General features: G+C 38.4%; 1 protein-coding gene across 3 annotated transcripts; it reads right to left on the minus strand.

The window, feature by feature from the left end:
- On the minus strand, window positions 1-25,893 carry BOLL (boule homolog, RNA binding protein). Of its 3 annotated transcripts, XR_010623084.1 has the most exons (11): window positions 25,762-25,884; window positions 23,058-23,149; window positions 20,794-20,848; window positions 17,662-17,737; window positions 14,190-14,317; window positions 13,141-13,212; window positions 12,131-12,178; window positions 10,702-10,830; window positions 9,234-9,308; window positions 3,250-3,385; window positions 1-48 (listed from the first exon to the last, which is right to left on the minus strand). XR_010623084.1 is itself a non-coding variant. In XM_065750943.1 (10 exons), the coding sequence occupies exons 1-10, from the start codon at window positions 25,882-25,884 to the stop codon at window positions 3,362-3,364; spliced, it is 822 nt and encodes a 273-aa protein (XP_065607015.1). In that variant the 3' UTR covers window positions 3,199-3,361. The 3 variants fall into 3 exon arrangements, 2 of the variants coding, with proteins under 2 accessions (XP_065607015.1, XP_065607016.1); XM_065750943.1 differs by lacking the exon at window positions 1-48 and having other exon boundaries at window positions 3,199-3,385; XM_065750944.1 differs by lacking the exon at window positions 1-48 and having other exon boundaries at window positions 3,337-3,385; window positions 9,210-9,308; window positions 25,762-25,893.
- Window positions 25,894-27,045: the final 1,152 nt, after the last annotated feature.

Below are 27,045 nucleotides of genomic sequence, written 5' to 3' on the forward strand. Positions count from 1 at the left end.
CCAAATCCCAAATCAGGACCTCAGTATTTACATTTAACTGGATGACTTCTGTAAAAAATCTCCATATTATGAGAATTTTAAATGGTAGGAAAGTAATACTGTGCAGTGCAATAGATTTAAATAAATGCTCAAAGCTGTGAGATCAAAATAATGCAATTTTAGGCACCTGAGAGAAAAAATTACACAGTTCATTCTTGCCTATCATCAATGTATTCCTGGACAAACTACAATAGCTGGTTATTGTGCCTACATTGTGTCTAAGGAAGGATTCAACTACTGGAAGCTTAGAAGTTTACTTTCTACTAGTTGGTGTTATGCCATCAGGAGACCTTCTAAAGAAAGGTAAGTCACAGCAGCCCTCAATATTTCAACAGTTATTGTCGGTTCCTGGAGGAAGACCAAAAATTAGTGGTTCGTATTTATTTTTCCTCTAGAGGTCTCATATCAAATCTAAACATTGTTAAGACACGGTGATACAGTCCTAACAAATAATACCTCCAGACTTAAGCTACGGAGTCTGTAAAAGAACACCTGGGCATGCTTCTGTGCCCAGTGCTGAACATGCTTCCAAATGATCAAGTTCGCATGCAGGTTAAAATGAAGTAAACGTTCTTTCACACAAAGGCCAGGAGATCAACTCATCAGCTCATCATCTGTCCCAGTAAATGGAAATAAATGACATTTCGTGAATATTCACATTAGATGCCACTTCATCTGATAGAGGGATGAACAACTGCACTATGGTCATGCATTTTCAAGCCATTTGTTCAGAAGATGTCCCCAGGAGCCCAATACAGTACTTACTGTGAACTTGACCTCTTCCATCCCTAAGCCATTTTAGAAACAGACAAGTCCTATTTGTAAACTGTAACTGCAAATGTCAAAAGGATTTAGGACTACATTTTCTGAGTTTCAAGTGAAGCGTGGCTTGTTTCATGACAGAATAAATAAGACTCTAACAGAACACAAGACCTTTCTTAGATACCTTCAGAGACAGGCCAGCATTTACAGAAACAAACTATATAAAAATTCTTCCACAGAAATGAATTATCACTAGGATGTACCAACATTTCTGTAATGTTAATACTGATGAATTCTAAGAACTATACCTAATAGAAGTCACCAGACAGACATTTTTGGTGGCACAGACTGGAGAAGAAACACGACAAGCTACAGCAACTATTTTTCCCCTAAAAACACGCGAACAAATTTCAAGTATCTGATACTTGCTGGGCAAAACAATCTCCCACAGTTTCTGCAATATCAGATGCGTATATCAGATGGTGATAAAAAGCAAACAAACAAATGACTGAAATTGTATTGTGTAGATTTCTTTCCACCTAGCGAAACAGAGGAAACAACTTAAGCAAACATGCAACCACGACAGTAAATAAAATGGCAAGGTATGTGGCATCTCCTTTCATATAATTCCAAACCAGTATAGAAGAGTACCCAACTCCATCTTCTTTCCTGCACAACACGAAGTGATGCTATGGAGTGCTAGAATCACCTTTAAGGTATTTACAAATTACACAGTTTAGTGGCTGACAATAATGCCCACTGTGTTAAGAGCCCTGAGTGCTTAAGAACAGAAGAAACAAGCAAAATAACCCAGAAAATTAGAAATCAACAAACACTACTGCAACCAAAACAAAATACAGAATTAAAAACCATATTTTAATCCATTACAGAAAAATGCTGTTAGGACTTGGGAAAGATGGCGTTTCTACTTTGACTAACAGGTCTTTTAAGTCATACTCCAGAACCATTACTTTTAAGCCACTACTCCAGAAATCAGAAGCAACTTTTACCTTAAAAAATGGCATATTTTCTGTAAGTAATCTATCTAGCGGGCTGTATACCAGAAATTAAAATTTTTCATATGAAGTGTTTTTACTGAGAAAGGCTGTACAGGATAAAAATCACAGTTTTGGAGGCTTCCCTGTCCAAACTGCAGAACAGAACTTCCTTTCTTTACAAAAACCAATGCTGTTCTCACTTAGGCACATCCAGGCAAAGTTACAAGTCAGGAATGACACAACCTCCACGTGACAGGTACGTTAGCAAATGAGATGGCTAAAAATCTATTTTACAGAATCTGTAGGTGAAGGTGGTATAAGTATTTTATCTTCCATTCTGTAATCTTTTCTAGGATGAAAATGGGGACTTCATGTATACCAAGGTTTCAGACTCAGAGATGATGGATTTGAAAAATTTCTTCTCACAGAATGCAACCTTGATTCCTAAAGAGAGAGGAAAAATGCTGTGTTGTTTCCTCTAGGATATTAGGATATTTGATCCACCTTAACCTCAAGATTTCAAGGTTTTTTTCCATCATCTATTCAATCCAAACCACCTTGTGGATTTCCTTCCCCAGTTTCTAGGCTCTCAGGCTGTCTACTACCAGTCTTGATCAAGAACCTTCTTTAGTCTTCCTTACGTGAACAGAACTTCAGTTCCAAGATATTTTCCTTTCTTTAGTTTTGACTCCTATTAAGATACAGATGGCACAAAATGTTTTCTCCTCCGTACTGCCTGGTCCCAATGTGATAGTGAAGAATTAAACTGGTGGGATTTTTTAAAAGCCATATCCAGGTACAAATTTCACAAATACACAAGCAGACAAAATGTCACACCCTAACCAAATACCAAGCCCCTGCTATGTACCATGGGGCTGTTAAAATGCTATCACATAACAAAGAGACATAAATTACTTTAACATGTAAAACATATATTCTTCCCTAACTTCATCTTATTAAAATACTCAATTTTTGAAGAGAGTTGCAACTCAAAGCAGCACCTTTTTCACAATACAAAATACGGCTAAGTGCTTGCCACAGAGTATATAACTCCATGAACACAGATCACTGTATATCACAAAAAAGAAAAAGGACAGAAGAAGGAGAAAAGGGAAGAAATTGTGATGCTAATAACGAAAACTTAAACAGTTTCATCAACAAAAATCATACACTGAAGAGCTAGGAATTGCCTTTGTTGTTGAAGGAAAAGTAACCCATACATGCACTGAACTTGGAAAGTTGAACTTGAAATAAAATAACTATGGAATGAATATATACAGAACTATCTCAGGAAGTACATAAATTATGTCTATTTTACATAAATACCAGAAAACCTACAAATACACAAAAATCAGTTAAGTAGTACTGCAGATTAATGTTAAAGTCTCTCTTGGCATGTTTTATTATTTATCAATTCAAAAATATCAAGTATTACAACGAAACAACTGACCCTAAGCTTCACAACAGGCAGCTGCTAGCTAGTATGTTCACGATGATCTCAGCCACAGTGGAAGGACCAGACAAGAAAATCAGAACAGGTACATCAAAGCTGCCTAAGCTGCTTAATAGTGAATGCTCCACAGCGCCTGTAAAGAGAGGCAGAGAGAGAGAACATATAGATCAGAAAAAGCGAAAATAAGTCACTAAACTGGAAAAAGAACAACCTGTTAGAAAAAGATGAGCTTGTTAAGAGAACACAGCAGGAAATAACGTGAGACAAAGCATGTAATCCGCAACTTTCCATCTTAAAATAGAATTAACAGATATGGTTTTGATGGAGTTTAAACTGCCCCTATAAAGGGTAATAGACCACACTACAGTTGGTGACAAACGTTTTGTTAATTGTGCATGAAGACAAGTTCTATATTATTCATGTTCCTGAGACTTAAGTAACTTAAAACAAAAGCTTTACCTTAATTTCAATACAAATATAAAGAAAAACAAACAAACAAAACTTACTGGACTGAAAATATGCTTTAAGGTTATTTTTGTTGTTGCTCCAGATGGAATGCCCTAAGTGCACAGGTCTACATAATAAACAATTACTGTGCTTTTCCCAAAATGATTACACTACGATTTCGACTTAAAAAGGTAACTTAGGTATAAACATGCTTATGTATATACATCTATATGTAATCTATATGCATCTATATTTACACACATTATATACAAACTTAGAACACATTCTAGCTTATCACTGTGAAGAAAATTGGAGTGTTCTAAGTTCAATTACATTTACCAAACTGTCAGTATCAAAAGGCCAAGGTGTTAGCATCATGCACCAAAATATCCAGAAAGTGTAGGTACACGAACACTAGTTCTACTACAGTCCAAAGAGATGCCCTAAATTGTGTTTTCACATAGGAAGATCTTTCTCTGTATTTTAAGTTAGAGGCAATGAAATTATCTGCAGTATCCAAGTGAACAATCTTACGCATTTCTAAAAGCATTTTCTTACAGCTAATATAAAATCCCATTGAAAACCTATTGAAAAGAACATGAAAAGTAAAGGACAAAGTTGAGAGAGACACCAAACAAACAAATCTGAAAAGCAAGCTACAACTATAGTTTCTTGTTTCGGAAGGCTTTCACAGTGAGTAGTGTGTTCAGGAAAAACAAAAACCAACAAAACAAAACAAAGCACAAAAAAACCCAACAAAAATCTATGTTCCTACTTTTGTACCCTTCTATGGATTTCTGAAAGATTTTCTGAAGGGTGAGCTTAAAATTAATTAATACCAAAACTCTGTACTCCATTCCAGTGACAAGAACTTCTAGTTTCCAACAACTGGATTAGGGAAGACCACCTGGCCGTCAGCAAAACTGTGTGTATAGGGATAGAGGAAGTAGATTAATTTCCCCTTAAAGTACATGTCCAAGCTCAATAAAAGAGAAAGCCTCCTAAGGCCCTAAAACACCGTATCATTACATACTTTCAATGTTGCCCAAAACATTCCCTACAAAGTTCACAACAGTTGAAAAAAAGGACTGAGAAGAAATAAACAAAAACATGAAATAAAGTATCAAAACTCATTCACCTATCCACCTCCACAGGCACAACCTTTTCCTGCCTTCACTCAGTTTTCGCAGACCATAATGCCCAGCTCCCTATGCCTCACGAGTTTCTGTTGTACACACAGAACTGTCAGTAAACATTTATCATGCCAGTGCTTCCTAATGCAAGATAGTCATCAACCACAACAAATTTAACTCAGAATTAATTTCCCCAGATCTGGAAGCAGACAACATGAATTTCTGACATCCTTTACTGGTGCTACTGTTACTGCAGACAACACAGATTTCTTTTCCAAAGACAAATTCGTATCTGCCTTCTAATGCAATCAAACACTGATCTCCTTATTACAAAAGGTAACAAGTTTACAAGCACCAAAAGTATCTAGATAGTGGCTTTATCCACACTCACCACATGACTTCAAACTCCTAGCAGGAATAATATTAAAGCATATGTTTAATCCTAATGTTAGAATTCCTAATATACTGAACATAACAAATTACTTTCAATACAATGTCCTTATTTTAGAATGTGCTACCTCTTACAAAGCCACTACTTGTTTTTTTTCCAGCAGCAAAGATACATTTGCTGGTGTATTTTAGCAAGAATGCAGTCAGCAGGAAATATTTTTCTGCAGCTGTGAAGCAGGTGGTAACAATACAACCACTTGTTTAATACACACCAGCCTGCTCTCAACATTTGTTCTTCTATTTCCCATCTCCATTGAGTTCCCCGCCACAGAGACAGACAACACCAACTGATATATGCACAGAACATATTTAAAACTATGTGAAAAAGTAAGGTGAATGGATAATTATGTTCTAGAACTATTAGCTACTAAATGTAGCTAAAAAACAAATAAAAACTTTCTTGACAAACTCGCCTGAGGAAGTAATACAAGTTTAAGCTAGTGCTTTCTGTGGAGTGGGAATGGAGAATCATCTTTAATTGCATCAGTTCCCTGACCTGTTTATGTGTGGCAGTGTGCAAAAACTTACACCAGCACAGGAAACGGGTGATATGGAAAAAGGACTGAGTTCCTGTGTTACGCCAGCTTCAGCTGACTGCAAAATCACTGCTAAAGCTGTGAAAAAAAACCCGCATATAAAACACTGCATCATGAGATGAGCAGGAGCCCGTTTCCTATGCCACAGCAACTGTTCAAACACAGCTTTACCACGCATAGACATACACTATGACCAATTAACATGTTATTGCTTATTGCTGAGTAAACTACTTTGCTATAAGAAAAAGCATCAGTAATGTGGTAGTTACCTCACAAGAGAAAGAGCTATCTCAAGTTTTATATGCATCCCATAATTTACTTCACACTACCTCGTTCCTTGGAGAAATGATACAAGTTAGGTTACAAGGGAAAAGCTTCCTTCTATGTTTGATACAGTAAGTATACATTTGTTTTTGGACTCTGAGAGTACTAGTGATATTTTTTTCTTTTAGTGTCTAAATACACTAAGGAAATGGAATGCAAACTGGATATTATCATCACTGTGTTATGCCAACACTCCTTAAGCATGTAAGCATATGAATCACTCAGGATTACTGTTCCTGAGTACATATTCAACTCGCATTTTCTTTTTTCAGTTGGAGTTGCATTTTATTTCCACAGAATGCTTAAAGCTACAGCCCCCTCTACTGGTTATTCTAGTATATACTGTTACACAACAGTGTAAAGTATGGAAAAAGATTCTTCTCAAGAGCCATCTAAAACAGTATGGGTGAGAGCTTCGGAGAAGTTCATATTCATAATTATTTGTAGCTGAGCAAGTATATTTACTGAAGAAGTACTGCAATATCAAGTAAATTTACTAAGACATTTAGTCTTTTGATGTGAGATCTAGGCTAGATTTAATATTACAACTTGCATTAACAACCTTAGTACGAGGGCTGCTCCAAAAATAATGCCTCTTATTCTATTCTGTTGGCCCTCAACATCAGAGGCAGATGGTGGTGGTATGGCAGCAAGAGCTGGACCTTCCCACCAATATTCCATTACATTTTGTTGCTATGTGGCAGATGACAGCAGGGGGGCAATCTGACAAAACGGCATCTGACATGGAAGAGTACATCAAGCAAAGGTATATCACTGATTTCCTTTCATGCAGAAAAAAATGGCACCAACATTCATCAATGCTTGATGAACATTTAAGGAGAACAAACAGTGGATGTGAGCACAGTAAACGGTGGGAGCACATTTCAGCAGCAGCAACAGTAGGTTAGCTCTGCTGGTGCAGAATTTTTACACGTGCAACATCCAGGCTCTTGTCCATCACTAAAAAAAAAATGCTTACCTAATGGTCATAGAACTATAGAATGGGTGGGGTTGGAAGGGGCCTTAAAGATCATCTATATCCACCTGGTTTCCTGCCACAGGCAGGGCTGTCAACTGCTATATCAGGTACTAGATCAGTCTGTTCAGGGCATTTTCCAACCTGGCCTTAATCACCCCCCATGGAAGAGGCATCCACAACTTCTCTCAGCAGCCTGTTCCAGCACCTCATCACTCTCTCAGTGGAAACTTTCACTCTGATCATCTTCATGGCTCCTCCCTGGTCCCACTGCAAAAGCTTCACATCTTTCTTGTGTTTGAGATCCTAGACCTGTTTGAGACTTAAGACGGTGCCTCATAAAGGCAGAGCAGAGAAGGAAAATCAACTCTCTCATTCTAGCGGCTTCCTCTCTTTTGATGCAGGCCACGATGCAGTTGGCCTTCTGGGTCATGTTCACGGTCACCCACACACTGCAGGTCATGTTAAGTGGTTTATCTACCAGGGTCCCCATGTCCTTCTCAGCAGTGCTACCTTCAAGGAGTTCTCCCAGCCTGTACTCACAACTGAGATTGCCCTGATCCACATGCAGCATGATACACTTGGCCTTGCTGAACCTCATTAGGTTTACATGGACCCACTTTCCAGGCTCATCCAGGTTCTTCTGGATGGCATCTCTTCTTTCTGTCAAACTAAACCACTTAGCCTGGTACTTTCTGAAAACTTGCTGAGCGTGCTCTTGATTCCATCTATATCAATGGAGCCCTGGGGGACACCACTCAACACTGGCCTCCCCTGGACACAGGGCCATTGACCACAACACTCTAGCTGTGACCTTCCAAACGATTCCTTATCCACCAAATAATCATTTAGAGACAAGGATGTTACGTGGGACCATGTCAAAGGCCTCTCAGAAATTCAGGTATACAACATCAGTGGCCATTTGTTTGTCCAACAGTGCTGTCACTCCACTGTAGGAAGCTTTTGTGAGCCACATCTGCCCTTTGTGAAACTACTGGCTGCCTCGGATCATCTCCTTTGTATTGCGGCCCCTTAACCTGTCTTCCAGGAACATCTGTTTCATGATCCTTTAAGGTACAAAGGTGAGGCTCACCTCTGTAGCTCCCTGTCTTCCTTTCTCAAAAAATGCAAATAGTGTTTCCCTCTTTTCAGACACCAGGGACTTTACCAGACACTCAAGATTTTACAAATACGATGGAGAGCAGCTAGGCGATCACACATAAGCCAGTTCCTTCAGGACTATGGGATGCATGTCATTTGGCCCCACAGACTAATACACATTCAGACTTGCAAGGCAGTGTTGGATTCGCTCTTAGCAGTGGGAGGGATTTTGCTCCCGCAGCATCTACCTACAGATACAGGGATGCAAGACTCAGGAATGTGAGAGAAATGAGAAGCGTGGCAGCCAGTGAAGACTAAGACAAAGAACTCAGTAAGTACCTCAGCCTTTGTGCATTGTAGCAAGACAGTAACTATGTTGACAAATAATCCTTAGTAGCTGAAAATCTGCTCTATCAAATAGTAACACTGTGGTCCTTGCATCTGTTGCAGTTACCACGGAAATAAGTAGGAGGCATTACTTTCAGAGCAACCTACATAATTTAAGGAAAAGGTTGTCAAACAGGCATTGAAGCAGAACCTTGCATCAGGTGATAGAGAAGAATCACACTTCTGAGAATGCCCATTCAGAACCAGAACTGCACAGAGGAGACACCAGCAGGTGACCAACCTAGACAGTTTGTCAGTGTTGTAAAACTCTGCCTTGTCGTAACGAGGTGCTTGCCTAAGGCTGTAAGCAGTGACTTCAATTTCTCAAGATAAAGACAACAATTTGTGACCATAAATTTCTCTTAAAACATGCATTCATTTTCAGTTCTCTAATTCAAACGTCACAATAGCTTGTCTTTTTATTTCCACAAGCACCTTAAAAAGTGAATAATCTCTATGCCTCCTCTGTGAGAAATCCAGAAATTAAGAAAAAAATCACTTTCCCTGAAGCATTGTCATTTTTCTTAATTATGAATTGATTAATAAAAGACTTTCATTCTTTCACTTCTTCCTGAACTCCTTCAGTACGACTACTATGCTTACTTTAATTTGCTTAGTTTGACTCACAGGTGCAGGCACAGCTATGGCATTCTGGGTGTAAGGCTGGTGATGGGGTGCTTGAACTCCATGATCAGAAAATGGCTGGTATAAAAAAGAAAATAACAAAACCAGAAGTGAGTAGAAAAGTGTATACATTAATTTTATCTGCAAAACTTCCACACTGATTTAGATCCCCTTAAGACTTCAAACTGTGGTCTAACATAAACGTGCTAACCAACTGTTTAAAAACTGAAAACTCAATATTTAAACTTAAATCTTCCCCTCTGTATCAAAGTTTAGTAAATATAATTTACTTAGATCGTCAGGTCTTCATCTCTACTTTATTTAGATAAATGCCAGAAAATACTTTTGCAGTATGAATCCATTTCACTCAGCTCTAACTGGAACCTAGTTTAATCTGTAGATTAGCAAATTGTAAAATGTTGGAAATTACGTCTCAGAGTATTTACATTTGAATAATGCAGGGGCCTCTCTTTGAATTTTATGTGACGTCTGCATTTCCACAGAATGCTTCTTTTAAAACTTGCAAGTTATACATCTGTGAACTAAGAGCACGATACAACCAAATCTGCCTTAACTAATTTCATGTTTTTCAGCTTACTGTTCATACACTCAAAGTTTCTCTCTATATAAATTATTAACTACCTAATTTATGAAATTTAAGAGGGTAAAACAACTACAGTAGGATTCGTGATTACACACTGAAGATTTATGCATTTTATAAAGGGAAAAAAAACCCAACAAACAAAACCTTGTACTTTTCACGAAGAACTTGTAAGGAAAATTATGTGTATCAGGATTTCCAAAGATGTATGGAGTACCAGTTTTGGAACTTTTTCTCGTAGCAATAAAATTATCTTCCACTTTTATAAAAATATTTGATTATTGACCTAATTTACCATTTATTCTGACATCTCTGTTAAGGAGAACTACAGATGAATAACAATTATTTGTAACACATTTTCAATTTTTTAAATAAGATTTTTTCTGCAGCCAATTACTGTCGTTTTTCATGCCCAATCAGAAATAGCCTTACTGTATGTAAACAACCTCTCAAAATTAGAACTGCGACTGATACAGAACCAAGAAAAGCATAGCAGGGAAGAGCAGAAAAAAATACATAACAAAATTGGTATTGTTTGAGTAGATTAATTCAGCACTGTGAAGGACTCCTATTTTATTTATTATTTAAAAAACAAACATGGCCTGATCCTGCTATCCTTTATACTGCTGTCTGTCAGACACTCTGTGAGCCTCTAAGGTACTCCAGAATCAAAGCATCCTCCCAGAAAGCAGAAGAGATATTCTAACCAGAAAACGACGCAAACAAATCGGCCCAACAGCAGAACAGATTTGGGGGGAACAACAAGGAACAGTTGACCCAAGTTCTGTGAACTACCTGTGCTAAACCTAAGTGTGTTTTACAACTGCAGATAAATGCTATGATTGAGAATAACAAAATTCATAGAAATACCTCAGGAACTGCAGCTTCCACTAGAAGGAGCGGAGGAGGTATGCCACTACCTTCCTGGGCAACCCCTACTGGTTGATAAATAACTTCGGATGGGTGCACATAAAGCAACGAAGGTGAAGAGGTTGGAGACTGAAATAAAACAAATTATTTCCATAAATCATTTAATTGTTGCACTATATCCAGCAAATCTTATTTTACTGCAATTTTTGCTACATATAAACAAAGTTAAAGCTTGAAATGAAAGTGTCAAATTCAGCTTTGGTAACCTAAGGAAACTAGCTGACTGGCGAGTAGTTAGCAAAGATGGATAGCAGGATAAAAGAAACACGTCCTTTAACCTCTTTATGAGAGGTTTTTCATATTTCATTTACATTCTAAATAACATGGTTAGAAAAATCCTGAACTTAATAGAAGGGACACTGCCAAAATCACATAGCACAGCCTTAATTCTCTTGCAGAAGTGTTAAATAAAGCGAACACATTTTCTCCTAACGTAAGAACCGCAATAATTTGCATGTTTAGGTTTACCCATGTCTATGCATTGAAAACTTTAAATTACTGGCACCCCTTTGATTTAGTCAGCTCGCAGTCTGAACAGACCTTGTATTTTCTCTCTTTACACTAAGAGATAAGATCCCCAGAAGAGTCAGTCAATCTGTTACCCTGGAAAAGCTAAGCCTGGAGCCTAAGTGCAGGACTGCCTGATCCCACTACTCAAGAGAAGTACCCCACCCTTCTTTGGCTGCAGATGCTACCAAAAAGGGATCCAAAAAAATTTAGAAGAATACTAGAGTCATAATTGATACATGTCAAACCTAAAATCTGGCACTTAAGATTCCCAAGCAACCAACTGAAACAGTGGAAGTAACCATAATTAGAACATGACTGACCACTACTGAAGTAATGAAGACAAGTTTTAACAGTTCAACAGTCCTGGTCACTCTGCAGCTCAAAATTCTAAATTCCCTCAGTGACAAGGTTTCATTATGAAGCAGTGTTTGTTACACATATCAGAAAATCATGAAGTCTCTCCCCCACATAATACCATGTTGTTCCTTCTGTTCCAAGGGTTTGGGCGTAATTTCACCATACCTGCATGCCTACCTTCTCCTACTACTAATAAACTAGTAAAATGTCAGTTATTATCAGCTAATGAACTAGCTGATATCCCATTTCTCCTATCAGGCATATGTAGTAGATTTTGCATTCTTCAGAAAGTCTCTTTGATAAATCAATATAAACATCTTTCCATTCTACCATACAGTATCACAGATAAATTGATAAAATATAGCTACTTATTTCAACAGTGCAGTTAATTAGTAATTTTTCCATTTGATTTGCAGACAAACTTAAATAAAAATTGATAAGCACATTCTACCTTTAATCTAGCTGCAAACTAAACATAAAATGCTACAACTACAGTGTTTACCTGTGAAACAGACCACTGCCACTGACTCGGAATACACTGCATTGGTGTCTGAATTCAAGGAGATGAGAAAGGTATTAGTTACATAATTAAAAACATATGCATAGACATGCACCTTCCTCACAAACTACATTCAAAAACATCTCAAATCTTCATTAAAATCTTATTAGAAAGAACAAATACGATTTTCATAAACCCTCTAATAATAAAGAGCAATTCTGTCCTACTTCCACTCAGCTGAGCATTTCATAACCATGAATCATGAAGCATCTAAGAAATGTGACTAATTAGAAGAAGCTGTCCAACACAGTTCCAGTATACATGTACAAATTGCCTAAGCTCAGCAGTGGGCTGCTGGACAGTTAAGGAACTGGAGAGTAGACATATCAGGATACCAACTGAAATGGGTTTGTTAAGCCTTAAGAAGGATAAAGATGTTAGGATGTAATTATTACTGGCTACAGCTATGCACTGAGAGGGTAAAAATATGAATAAGTCAAACTCAAAGGTGTTCAGAGCACAAGAGTTGATGAACACATATGAGAACTTTGAAAATTTAAGATCTTCCACCAGGAGAAAGATCACCTACTGGAAACTGTTGTCTATACAGGACATGGAATCTCTCGTCGGAGACTTGTAAAATTAAGCAGGATCAATTTCAGAGATACTCTACCTAACCAGTACTGCTCTGAGGAGGAGTCTGGCTTCGAACAATTAAAAAAAACCCTTAAGAATGGTACTAAGCCAGTTTTCTAGCAACCATGAAAACACCAATTTACTCAATTTCCATGTAATTAAATAGGAAGGTAGAAAGTGTATTCTGGGGGGGGGGGGGAAGGAGAAGGAAAAAAATGTCTCCAGTTAAATTTAAATCTATTTTAGAGATTTTATTTTATTTTTGTGTTTGTTCTTTGTTCTGTGTTTTAAACAGAACTAAGACTGTGACACAAAGAAAACCGCACAGCTGGCTGAAAAGAATACTGCTGCTCTGAAACTCATCTGCACATAGATACCTGGTAATGGTAAGTAGGAGGCTGATAAACTGGTTGAGTTACCATCATCGGTGAGCTGGAAACAGAGCGTGACTTAAAAAAGACAAAAAGATACACATCAATGTAGTAATTTAATAATCTGTCACTCCAATCTTAAATATTACATGCTGAATCACGTTCCCCACCCTTTTAAAAATGGATTGATCATACCTGAACTCTTAGATTCTTCAAGATGACTACTTGCAAGGGGCCTACTTTACAGACAAAGCAAAAACTCACCTTACTGACTTAGCAAAAAGTGCTTTCTGGAATTGGCTAAGGTCACCAGCTATATCCAGACAAGTACATTCTTGTAACAACTTCAGAAAATACTGATTATTGATGATGCATTTCTATCCCCCCCACGTTCCCAGCATTATCTTCCATTTTCCAATTCCTTTCCTCACACCAGCCCCAGCATTCATCAGATATAGCAGTGAGCCAGTTTAAGAAACTGAACTAGCTGGAAACTTGTTTTTCTTTTTTGTAGGGTCAGAAAAACATCAATGAAAGAAAGGGGTCCACTTCCCCAAACCCGCTAAAGCCAAGTAATTAATCTACTGAACTCCTCCTCCTAAAATAATCAGTACTCTTGGATAGACAGGAGGAAAAAAAAAAAAGAGTATGGGACTGTGCGTAAAATTACTTGGTTTTAGCATTAAATTCTCCTTTTATCATAAACATATTGGTCATTGTAACCAGCCACACTTCACTCATGGAGAAATAATAAATGAAGCCAGTTAAGGATCATAACAACTCCTCAGTAACAAAACTTAATGAGGAAATGACCACACTGATTCTAAATGAATTCTGCCCCATTCTGTCACAACAAAGCAAAGTCACCCTGCCCCCTCCCTCCCCCCAGAAGAATAACAAACTTAAGTAATGTATTTTAAATCTCAATACAAGAAGGCAACTATTTAAATATCAAAGACAAAGTGTAGCTGGAGAACTGGAAGTAGGAGAGACTTGGAAATCCTGCATTCATCTTGGATCTCAGTGAAACATATATACAAATATCAATTACTTACTGGCCATGGCTGCTGAGTAGAACCAACTTCAGGAGTATGAAAATAAGCCACTCCATTATGGTAAACATAAGGATATCCACTTGAAGTTGTTAAGTACATTGTACCACCTTCTGGTATTACATTAGAACCTGAAATTAATTTTTTAAGATGAGTTACTTAACAGTACTTATTTACTAATGTAGAAGTCATAAAGAAAAAGGGAAGATCATTTCTGATCTTCAGAAACCCAAAACATTCAAAGAAAGAAAACGGGACAGAATGTGCCTTGTGCCACCTCAACTCCCTCTCAAACAAAGAATCACAGGCTGATGCTGGGGTAGATGGGAAGGGGTACAGAAAATACATGCATATTGATTACTGAACACAGACAACTCCAATTACCAGCAAATAATTTTTTTTTAATCTTCAAATGTCCAAAGGAAACTTCACATTGTGGGAGATTTTCATTGGTAACCTCCACATACTCATATTTAGCTGAAACTGGATCCAAGCACTAAAAACAACAGAAGGATTTCATTATAAAATGCAACCTGATTTCTCAAAGCACAAAAATCGTGTGATGGCACATTTCCTGACAAAAGTAAGAACAGAAATCCAGACGTCAGCAATGGGATCACTTTTCAGCAAAGCTGCCACTACCGCACAGTCTATAATGTTCTAATCCCAAAGCATAGTTCCAACTTTACAGGTAGGACAGTAAGCTTCATTCAAATAAGGAGGCTTCCATTCCTAAGTAGAGTTTGCTTATCTTCCTCAATCACTGCTTTTGGAATCAGCTGGAGTCTGTTCCTGTCTGTGTTTTGTGGGTAGGTAGAAAGAACATCATCTAAAAGACAAGTTTCCGTTCCAAATATAAACAATGCAAAGGGGAAAAAAAACAGCAAAGGCAAAATAATTCTGTAACCAAAACGAGAATTTTGAAAGTACGTTTATCATGCAATATAAATCAATCAGGAAAAACACAAGATGAAGAGCATCATCCTTTGCATCTTCCTTGCAAAGGTAACTGCATCAGGAAATGCAATTTTATGGACAGCTATAAAGCCAACTGAATTACTAGAATGGTAAGTGGAGAACAAGAAGGACCCGACTATGATTCAAATTGCCTTTATGGATGCCAGGAGTTTGACTGACTCCTTGAAAAACCTGAGATTACTTGTTTACAACAAAGCTGAAGCATTATCCATCAAAAGGTCACATGCTAAGCTGACTCTCAGAGGAGAGTTATACTGAATTGGAAAAAAACAACAACAACAAAAAACAGACTACTTGAATTCCAGCGAGAATCCAATCTAGAAAAGTATTCTTGTTATCTCCAATGAAGAAACCAGGAGAATTCCCTGACTAACTACCCTGTCCGAGGACACTGTACAGGGCTCTTAGTGGAAAAAAAAGTAAAAAAAATCTTACAAATAGAAAGAAAGCATTCTCAAACCAAACCCAAACTCACACTAATGGAAAAATGATTGGAGGTGACAGAGCTATCCTGAAACTCAGGAGATCTGATCACAACTTTACTGCAGGTACTTGAACTTCTTGAGATTTTCATCTCCTATAGTCTGCAACTATCTTAAATCTGACACCTGTATTTGAGACCATCCTAGAGGATACAACCTGCTTGCAACAACTGGTGGATGCTCTCCACACTCCAGCTGGGTAATTGCTCTTGACTTAATCAACAGAAACTCAATGCCTTGGCTAGAACATGACCTAGTTTTATGCCAGATTTGCATGGTTTTAATTGTAATACTGATCATGCCAATACTGTCCAAGCGTTTTGCAGAAATGGTCCGGTCATAACAGCAGAGGTGAAAAATCACTCTGCTCAATGCTAGAGGAAGATAGTGACTCAGTTAGTTGGGTTAGAAAAGACTGATAAATGAGAGTATCAAGGGAACAATCTTTTGAATTCCACTAACTGAAATAGAGCTACAACCTTTCAGAGACACTGTGAGTCTAGATTTCATAGCTTCACAAGCCTCCAGATGATCAAACTGTCTTCATGACTAAGGTCAGTGAGTTGAGCACAACAGCAGACAAACTGAAATAAGACCTCAGGATGTGTATCTAGATGTTAACTGGATCTTCTAATGCAGTCTGATAGGCACACTGAGCACAAGCATCAGGACAATGAAGTGATACAAGCCCAGCAACGCACTTTAGAATGTTCAAGTTAAAGACAAAAAAGGAAACAAAGCACTGCAAACTAACAGACCTACCAGACAGCAAAAAAACCAACGAAAAAAACACCATAAACAAACAAACAAAAAACAACAACAAAGAACCATGATCGAACGTGTAACTCCTTGATGAGATGATGGCTGAGCAAAGATCAGAGAGAATTACTTCCCAAGCAAAGAAACCATATAGATGGAATGAAGAATTTCCACTCTCCTGGGCACATACTACACATATTTAAGAGGGAGAGGGAGGTACCTATGCATACTGGGGTAGAAATTTCCTTTTGAGTGAAGGTATGCACACTACTACTGTTGCTGCAGACATATGAACTGTTTCTCAATAAAGCGACAACAAAAAAATAACAAAACTTCAAAATTAAAATTCCATTGAATTGCCCTCAAACAGAAAACACTCATATTCACATGTTCCCCCACTCCCCTCCAACAGGTACCATAAGACAAACACTGAAGAACAAAAATATGCTCCACATGATTCTGCATTTCTAAAGTAATATATTTTACTTCTCTGACTTTTGTAGACATGAGAGGAATAATAAAATAACATGCCTGGCTATATAAAAAAGCTGGCAGTTCTTATCTTGAAAGTTAGTGGTTTACACCTTTTGCAATGCATTATGGAAACAAAATAGTGCCTGGCAGAAGCCAACGGCATGTTCTCTAGAAGGAAGCCTGGCAAACGGAAAGATCGCCCCCTGCAGAACTTCTTTACAGCACACTCACCCAAAGTAACTAACAGTCATCTGATAAAGGCAGCTGACCAATGCTCACATATGTTTTCACCTTAAATAGTTTTTCACCAGAAAAGGAACTCTTAGCAACCATGCCTTTATTTTAAAGCAAAGAAACACAGGAATTCAGTGTAGACTGCAAACACCCACTCACTACAGCTTCTACTGAAAAAAGCAAGGTGCAATGGTTGTGATGGATTTTGCTACTAACTACTAACAATCCAGCCAGTGAACCAGGAAAACCTGCTCAACGTTTTGTGAGGGCAGCGTTTGGACTTGAGGTTCTGCCTTGTAACCAAAAGAAATTTCCATTCCCCTTGTTCCTAGAAAAATAATCATTCCAAGAGAGTAAACAATATATTAAGGGGGAGAAAAAAGTTCTGAAGATCATCAATCCTGGACATGCCAAGTCTGGACTTTTCCACAGGTATGCATTTTACTCTGTGTTCTGCCCACAGTACTAACGCAACGCGGTATCAGGCACATCACGCTTAAAAATGACACTTACATATATAACAAACAAATGTAAGTGAAAATACATACGAGGAATCCGTGTTTGCTGTTTTCTTATTGCTGGACCAATATTCAACTTCTTATCCTTGTAGTTAAGTTTTTTAGCCTAGAATTTTTTAAAATAAGAATTTACTATTTGTATTTTTTACATAAATCATTTAAAACAAACAGCAGCAACAAAAACAAACGGCCACTGCTTCTTATTCAGAAGGCAACCTGAAAGAACAAGAACCACATTAGCTCCTTTTTAAACCTAATTTTAGTCTTCACATACACAAAAGCAATCATTACTGATTTCAAGTACTACTTGTTCATAATGGAGCCTCTTCACTAACAGATACTCCTAACTGTCAGATTCTTTTGTTTGTTATTTCCCTTCTCCCCATGTAATCATGTTTCTACTACTTTTATAAAAGTACATGTATATAGAAATGGACAATTTCAAGTATAAAATTACATTTATTTTTTTCATAATTATAACATTGTTTTACTAAACACAAAAGGAGCTCTTAAGTCTATAAGGACTAGAGTACATAAACTCCATGTAAAACAATGCTTAAATTTTATATGAAACCTGGAACTGCCTTAAACCTTACCTTCCTTATACCCATGCTGACAAAATATAAAATAAATAACAATTAAAAAAAATAAAACAGATATCCTCATAAGATTAAACTACAAAAGAATAGCCAAGAATTGCTAAATACCAACAAGTGAAGTTATATAGCCTTCCAATTCCTACTCAGTTCTAAATGCTACCCTACTACACCACCACGTCTTCAGTGGCAGGTGTAGTTTCTCCAGTAAGAAGATAAAAACTATTTCAGAAAGAAAAACATAGAAAGAAATACTTACAAATCGCATCAAAAAGATGGATAACAGTTACAAATAAAAACCTAAGTAGTTTCTCTATTTGAACCCCTCTTAGTGAAAGTGAACAATTGTGCATAATACGAAGTCTGACCTATATGCTTAAATATTAGCTAAACTACTTTTGTAGATTAGGATCTTCATAAACAAATATTAATTACCGCAAATACATCTACCAAGTCTATGAAAAAAAGAGCAACCTCTGAAAAGCTGTTCCAAGTTTCAGTCCCACTGCATTCCACCATAGACAACAGAAGATGACTCTTCCCAGCATATTTAATTTCTGCAAGCCATCAGAATTTAGGTTGCTTTTTAAGTATGACTTTCTCAGTTAAAAGAAGTACCTAATCTGTGTGGATTTCAAAGCATTCAATATGGTGTTGCATGTATTTTTTCATTCTTTCATTTTTTTCACAAAAAATGAAGATTAATAGGATGCTGTGATTACAGAAAACTGAATAAAAAAAAAAAAAAAGGGAAGAAGTAGCACTAGATGTAATAGTATGTGACTGGAAAGAAGCCCCTAGAGAAATTCCTCACACTGTGTTCTTGAGATGCAGTTTAATATTTCTGAGGACTGAAACATACTGAGAAAACAAAAAATTGGAAGACATTATTGATGACAGAGAAGCAGGATGTTTATAAATGAGAAAAATCCAATTTACATTACAATGAACTATTAAAACTGGGAAACTACCCAATGAAAGAGCCCCCCCCCCCCAAAAAGCTAAGATTGTAACTGATATAAAGATAATGAGGCTGCATGATGCAGAGGCAAAAATGCAACTTAACTGCAGGATGTCTGAAATAAAGTATTTCTTGCAGACAAAAATGTATTGGTCTCATACAGTGAGATACCACTAAGACCTGACATGGAACAACCTTTCAGTTATAACATAGGCAAACATCCTGGACTACAATAAAATCCATGAGCAGAAAGAAGGGGGGGGGGGGGGGGGGGAGTGTGTTCCTATCTGTATGCTCTGGCTCCACATGACTATATATTTTTTGAAAATCAAGATTTTTTTTAAATCTCAGAAATTTTATTTTGAATTTTAACATGTAAATACTCAACAAAGACTCAGAATTTCAATATTTTACCTTGTTTTATATTTGGTAGAAGACATTTTGCAAGCCTTGGATATTTGTTTTTTGTTCTCCATCCCACCCCTCAGTCTGCTAATGTCTCCACTTATATGAATAGATCCCAACTAATCACTTTATCCAATATATTTCAACCAGAATATGTAGCACCTATTTTTAAGAAAGAGCTGATAAGCTAATAACCACCTAGCAGTGAATCCTGTCTCATAGGAGGCTCTAGAGGGAACATGAAGATGGTAACATAGCTAAGTAGAAAGGTAACCATTATGTTACATTAAATGAACTCACTGTTTAAGACTTCAAACGAATTTACTTAATCCTGGGAAAAGTTACAACAGCTCTGGTAATCAAACATGACAGAACAAAAGAAAGCAGTTATCTTCCCCAATTCCCCCAGAAGATCTTAACAATGGATTTTCCAGTAAAGCAAATGAAAACAACTGTGAAGGATGAAGAGTAATCTGCGTGTGTCCAAAGAACACACTGTAAGAGTGTTCTTATAGTATTTACTTTCTTACTCTGTATGTCAAAGCAAAGCACTCTAATATCAAACGGCAGCTCCCTTCCCTAGATTCAGAACATTTCTGTATCAATCTTCTCTATGTAGAATGGCTTAGTTTGGAAGGGACCTTAAAGATCATTTACTTCCGATCCCCTGCTGTGGGCAGGGTTTGCAACCACTAGAGCAGGCTGCCCAGGGCCCCATCCAACCTGGCCTCCAACGCCTCCAGAGACGAGGCATCCACCACCTCTATGGGCAATGTGCTCCATCACTATCTTACTAAAAAGAAAACAAAAACCAACCAAACAAAAAACAAAACAGACTCTTCGTAATACCCAACCTAAATCTCCTCTCTTTAGTTTAAAGCCACTCCACATTGTCCTATTACTTTCAGACCGCATAAAAAGTCAGTCCCTCTCCTGCTTCTAAGGTCCCTTCAATTACTAGAAGGCAACAATGAGGTGTCCCCAGAGCCATCTCTTCTCCAAGCTACGTAAGCCCAGCTCTCTCAGCTTTTCCTCTCTAAGCATCTTCTCAACTACATTATATGAAGACAGAATGACTAATCTTAACCTATGCAAATTGGTAGGTCTGTTAACAGAAAAGGGTTGGAAAACCAGAGATAGTTAATGTCCACTGCAAAATGAATTATTTAAAAGAGAATCGTAATGGGGAATATTACTCACCTCCTGTAGTATCTTCTGTGCATCTTCTTGAGTTTCAAAAGTAATGAAACCATACCTAAATAAAAAGAGAGGTAAGTCTCTGAAGATCCTAAATTCATATACTGCATGTTAAAACTTTACATATAGTAATGATATTGGAAGGGAAATTACAGGAAAAAAAAACAGTTGCAGAAATAGAGACTGTAGTAACAACTGTAATTTTAGTTTGTTAATAATCCTTGTTGAAGTCTACTTTCTAATATTGTTTCCATGCAGTGAGTGAGCAGTTCACCTAAACAGCTATGCAAAACCTGCTGGGCTACCCATGCTACATAGTGAATGTATGTAGATACTTCTTTTCTATAAGACAAAGAAATTTTGATCTCAATCTCTCAATTGTTAGGAGTGCCCAAAATGAGATGCTTGGGATTTTTTACAGTATAATTGTACAACCTTCATAGCATGGCTTCCATTATGCCAGTGAAAACCGTGAATGCACCACATCTCCCTAAGCACTACCCACTATAATAAATTGAGTTCTCAGACAAAGCAGCAATACACAGATGTGGTTTACCTGGGAATTATTCTTGTCACTCTTGACATGACTAACAATAAACAACAGTTTTGTGGTAGACTCAAGGATAAAGTACTCTCACATTTCAGGACATAATACATCTCTTTCACTGTATCTCTCTTAACTGTTTCAACAGATCAAACGAGCTTTATAGAAAGAGCTCCTACTACACACAACACATCAATATTTCCCACAGGAATCTATGTCACTGAATGAAGTACTGTCTGTGCAAAATAAGTGTCTGACCACAATTAAACTCTATACCACAATATGTACATTAAAAAAAAACGTTTTGTCTTATTTTACAAGAAGAACTGCGACTTTCTGAATTGCAACTTATCTTCTTTTCTGAAATCTTTAAATAGTATTGGGTGCATAATTTCTTAGGTTCATGGCTCATTCTCAAGGCCAGACTTCAGAAAAATACTGAGGAAACCTGAAAGCCTCTCTCATTCCAGCCAGCCTAGCAAAATCTGCAATACAAAATATGTTTTGTGGGAGTTTCTATGCTCGTGTGAGTACAGAGACTGAACAACTGCTCTGTTACTCTATGGGCTCCTGATAGATTGTCTTCTCTAATGAAATTTGGAAACATTACCAAAACCAAAGGCACAAGAATAAGAAAGTAGTTCCTTAGCTCGGGATCTTACCTACACAGACTTTTTATTCTACAGACTATTTGGAGAATAATCCAATTGGACATAGTCAATGACAAAAATCTTAAAATGAGCCCCTTAAATCACTTGTCAGCCGTAAGCAATAAAGCTTGTGCTTGGATTTCAGTAGAAGTCACAAATATCACTGAAAGATTCTTTTCTAACATGTTTACTTATATCAAAGTGCGCCAAGAGTCAAACACTTCTTGGAACTGAGTAAAAGGATATGGTATATATACCATATATGTGGTACAACCCATGCTAAATACAGCCTTCAGCTCAGGCTGTCACTTTCACATCTATGAAAACTATGGATAGAATTAAAATCAGGAGATTTGGATACCAAATCTCGTTTCTTCTGAGCTTCCCACTTAGAAGATAAACTGCTCAGTGAAGAACTTTATAGGCAGATATAAGCTCACATGGATATTCCTTATTGCCCCAGCTTTCTTTCCACCTTCGTGCTGCGGTACACATCCCCACTTTACTGTCCCTGACCACTCCTTGGGTTTAAACAGTAACTTCACTGCCCACTTTTAATCTTCCTCCAGGTTTACTCTCCGGCATTTCTCTCTTCTCATTACTGACTTCTTGTCCTAGCCTCCCTTGTCTGTAGCCATTCTCACATTTGTCCTGTGTTCCTGCTTCAAAAATTTTCACAAAGTAATCTCAGTTTTTGCCCTGCACTCCAGCACGATCAGGCTCATCTCACTTCTTCCCAGGCTGACTCATAACAATAAAAAATTACATATTTTTAATATATAATTAAAAAGTGCATTTAAATTCATTTTTTGTTATTAAAGAAACCCAGAAATATACTGTTGTTTCTTTGTCTTGTTTTACACGGCTTCATCTTATGACAAGAGTTCAACAATTAAGCAAGTTGCAAAGGCATTTCTGGATATTAAATGTTAGAGGACCCAAGCAGATTTTTGCATAATAATTTCACACTAATAATGTTCTGAGCTATGAAAAAATTAAGAAAATTCACTACAGTCAGGCAATTTTCTGTTACATTTTCAATTTCCACAACATGCTTAATCTACTATACCAACCCCTTTGATATTCCAGCTCTGTCATTTACTATCTTCACCTCTCTCACACAGCCATACTGAGCAAAAAACTTCCTCAGGTCATTTTCATTAGTCTAGTAAATTAGATCAAGAGAGGAAAAAAAAAAACAAAAGCTGATTTGTACAGTTATTGTCAGTGAGTATATACTGTAAGACTACTAATAGAAACACTTGGGATAATGTCTACCACAAATAAACTATAACTCCAGATTAAGAAACAACTGAATGAGAATGTACATGACTCAAAGCAAGAGAACAGTATTACTGTTTAATTACTGCCTGTCCATATCCAGTGGTAATACTGGAAAAACACTAAAATATTACAATGTTTTTACATAATCCCTTTTCAGGTATATTCACTGAAGCCAGTTAATCTGATTTCTTTCTTTATTTTTTTAATAGTATTAGAGCACCGTCGACAAATCATTGCAATGTTCTCTAACTACAGAGCAGAATATGTAGACCTTCACAACATTTACATATATGTATGCATGTATGTACTCATGTACATGAAGACATCCATATTATTCATATGCATACAGGCACATCATGGGAAAACCCCAACACAAACTAAGCAAGAAAAGGTGCTTTTAATAAAGCATGCTCTAAATCCCCAAATGGAAGAAACCGTTTCTTTTTAACCAAAGCATACACGGAGGAAGACAAGCTCCTAAAAAACACACGTAAGGAATGTGAGCACTTGTCTCCCTTCTCTGAATTAGCTTTCTTTAATAGTATAAACATCAATCAAAAACAGAGTCCTCAACACTGTATTTCAGAATTTCATTTCCTGCATCATCTCTGTAGTCAGGCTATCTCTGCCTTTCTGCCTATTTTTCACTGTTTTAGGTGTTCAAGAAGCACTGTTTTACTTTTAAGTGAAAAACTTCTGCTTTTAAGAGTATACATACAATTTAGCAAAAAAAATCCCTTCTGCACATTAAAAAATTTACCTGAGTTTGAGAAGCAAAAAGATTCTAAAAGGGAAACTAAAACTAATTCAAAACACTTTCGTAACTGGAAAGAATCCAAAGCTAACACTTTATGAGCAACTTTGCCCTCAATATGTATTTTATGAAAAGAACATAATTTACTCGTTGCAATCTTCAAGCCAAGGATCACTTGTGCTACAAGACTTGGTTCCTCACTGCTCCAAGTGTTCTGGCCTTACAACACTATAAAATATAGTCACACTGTAAAAGTGTAGGGAGCAGTGACAGACAGGAGTGCTCTGAATGGGCAGGGAACAGACCTCCCAGGTAATCATGTCTTCCTGGAAATCACCTGCACCAGTTCCCCAGCAACTACACACCACTGAAAGGTTAAAATATTACTAAATGTCACCCCAAATCGCTCTCCTGAACAGATCACCATGCTTTACACCTGACGAGAAATGTGAAGCCTAGTTTATGTAGGAAAACAAATCCAGCCAAACATACGATAGCAGATGCCTGTAGAACAGTTTCATGTAAGCTGAAGTGTTCTAATATTCTTAAACAACAAACAGCAAATACAGGGTAAAAAAGATTGATGGAAAGGTTTGTCTTTCTCTTAAAACATGGATTTCTGGGAGAGCATTCTCCTTCTGGGATAATGTTTCCTGTGAACTCTGCTTGTGATGAGCAGCTATGATGCTTTGCAACATAGAGAAGAAGAATCTGATAAACAACAGAACAGCTGAAGTAAAAAATACATTAAGCAACACTTGAAGCGTCCTCAAGACTGTGATTGGTGCAGAAAGTTATGAAGAACACCTAAGGGACAGTAAGGATGCATACTCACAGGACAGTAGGCTTCAAAAGCTGAGGATTTATCCATGAAATAGAGTGTTAAAAGATTGTTAAGATAAAAAGCCTAAGCTTCACAGCGCAGTTTGTAAATATCTGGACAAACACTATCTGTAATTTTGCCAGAAACACCTTCACAACTTATATTTTCCTGCTTCTGACAGTACAAGGCATTTGCCAGACTCTCAAGAAAGCCTAGTGTTAAGCCTACACAGTGTCAAAGACACACAGCATCCACCACTAAAGAAAGACCTCTTCAGACTGAATCAAAAAGGCACCCAACTCTAACTTCCCTTATTGAATTCCTTCTCTAAATTCAGGAGATATTCCCTCTTACAAATAAGAATCACTGCTGTGGTGATAGACCAAACAGAAGTGCAAGAACACAAGCACTTTAAGAGCTAAAATCAGTACTGAAAATTGCCCAGAGAAGCTCTTTTTTTTTTTTTTCCTTTTAAGAAAATTACTATGATGGGAAAGAACACAAGTACTATAGCTCCATCTTTGTGGGAACAGAAAGAAAAGCACTAGAGGAGCTGAAGCTACCAATGGTTGCTGCATTTGCAATCTATATTACAGAGCTTATAATTAATTATGTTAAATGTTATACTTAATTAAAAACCCACACATCTCTAATAATTAATCTGTTTACTACAAAAGTCACCTCCTCTGGAAAAGAAAAAAAAATACGAGAAAGTTTCCAGCTTCTAGCTAGGAGAAATTCACGCAACTTTGTAGCATGGTTATGTAAATCAAGGCTTAAATTTTATTTTCAGCTGTTCATTTGAAGACTACAGAGAAAGGCACCTCCTGAACAAACACATCATTTGTCTTACACTTCTACTGAGTTTTATGGGCTATAAAATATCAACCAGTGGTAAAATGAGAGAAGACAATACCTTAAAATCAATTCCTCCTACAAAGATGCGATTTGGAGTAATAGTTCCAAACCTTGGTGCACCTGTTGGGTTACTTAATGACACTGGCAACTCAGCGTTGGGAGATGGCGATTCTGATTGCATCTCGTTTGCAGTCTGCTGATTAAAAACAAAACAAAAAACAAAAAAAACAAAACAAAACCAGAAACCAAACTTTTCAAAGCCTTTCTATACCTCGCGTAATACAGGTTATTAAGCGAAATTATTCTGAACAGCCGCCGAAGGCCGCACAGAAAATGGCGGCGCACCGTAACGGTCGCGGTGGAAAAGCGCCCCCCGCGCGGGGTCCGCCCCGTCCCGCGGCCGAGGGAAAGGGCCCGCAGCTTCCGGCCCCATCGCCCGCCCTCTCCCCATAGCGGCTGCCCCGCGGCCCTCGGAGCTCTCGGGCCTCGCCTCACCGCGCCGTCAGTTTCCATCGGTCTCTCGCCACTCGGCCCGGCACGTTCCCGGCACGTGTCGCGTCCCCGGCTCCGCCTCGGCCCGACGGACGACCTCCAAGGGGGGAGGAGAGAGGGAAGGCTCTGCACGGCGCCGAGAACAGGGGGCGGCCCGGGGGCTCCGGAGCGACGGGACACCGAGAAGACCGCGAGGGTCGAACGGCCGCTGCCCCGCCCCAACGCCCGGCCCGGCCCCGCCCACCACCCGAAGAGAGGCTCCCGCGGCCCTCCGCCCTCCTTTATGCGCCGAAAGTGCCCCCTTGTAACGCCCGAGCCGCCGGGGCCTTCTCTCCCGCGGCGATCGCCGCAGTTCCTCCCGGCCCCGCCGCGGCCCGCACCTGTGCCCGTCACTCAGCGCTTCTCCTCGGGCTACGGCCTTCCCCGCGGGTCGGGTTTCAGGACGCGCGCACACCTGGCTCCGACGGAGCCCCAGCGCTGCTGCCCTAGCCTCGGCTGGGCGGTCTGCCCCACCTGTCCGCTCGGCCCAACGGAAGAAAGCGAACCACCAGCCGAAACGGCAGGGCTCCCCACGGCTGGTTCACGCGGCCTTATATGATGGCGGTAAGAGCAGTTCAGCCCTTTTCGGTGTTGGTGTGCGGAAGTGTAAGAGCTTCACGCGATGCCGACACCCCGACGGTTTCCAACGAGTGCCCTCACACAGCACGCTCATCCTCACGGTCGGTTCTCACTACTGTGGCTCTTTTTGGCCCTTGGAGGAGCACAGGGATAGCAACACTTCCATCAGATGTAGTTCTGTGGTCTTCCAACAAGCAGCACCCTGACCTGTTCACGGTTACGTCTTTACAGT

The sequence above is a fragment of the Cyrtonyx montezumae genome, unplaced genomic scaffold (assembly GCF_038088225.1).
Source record: "Cyrtonyx montezumae isolate F1298 unplaced genomic scaffold, pur_monq_1.0 scaffold_7, whole genome shotgun sequence".
Lineage (NCBI taxonomy): Eukaryota > Metazoa > Chordata > Aves > Galliformes > Odontophoridae > Cyrtonyx > Cyrtonyx montezumae.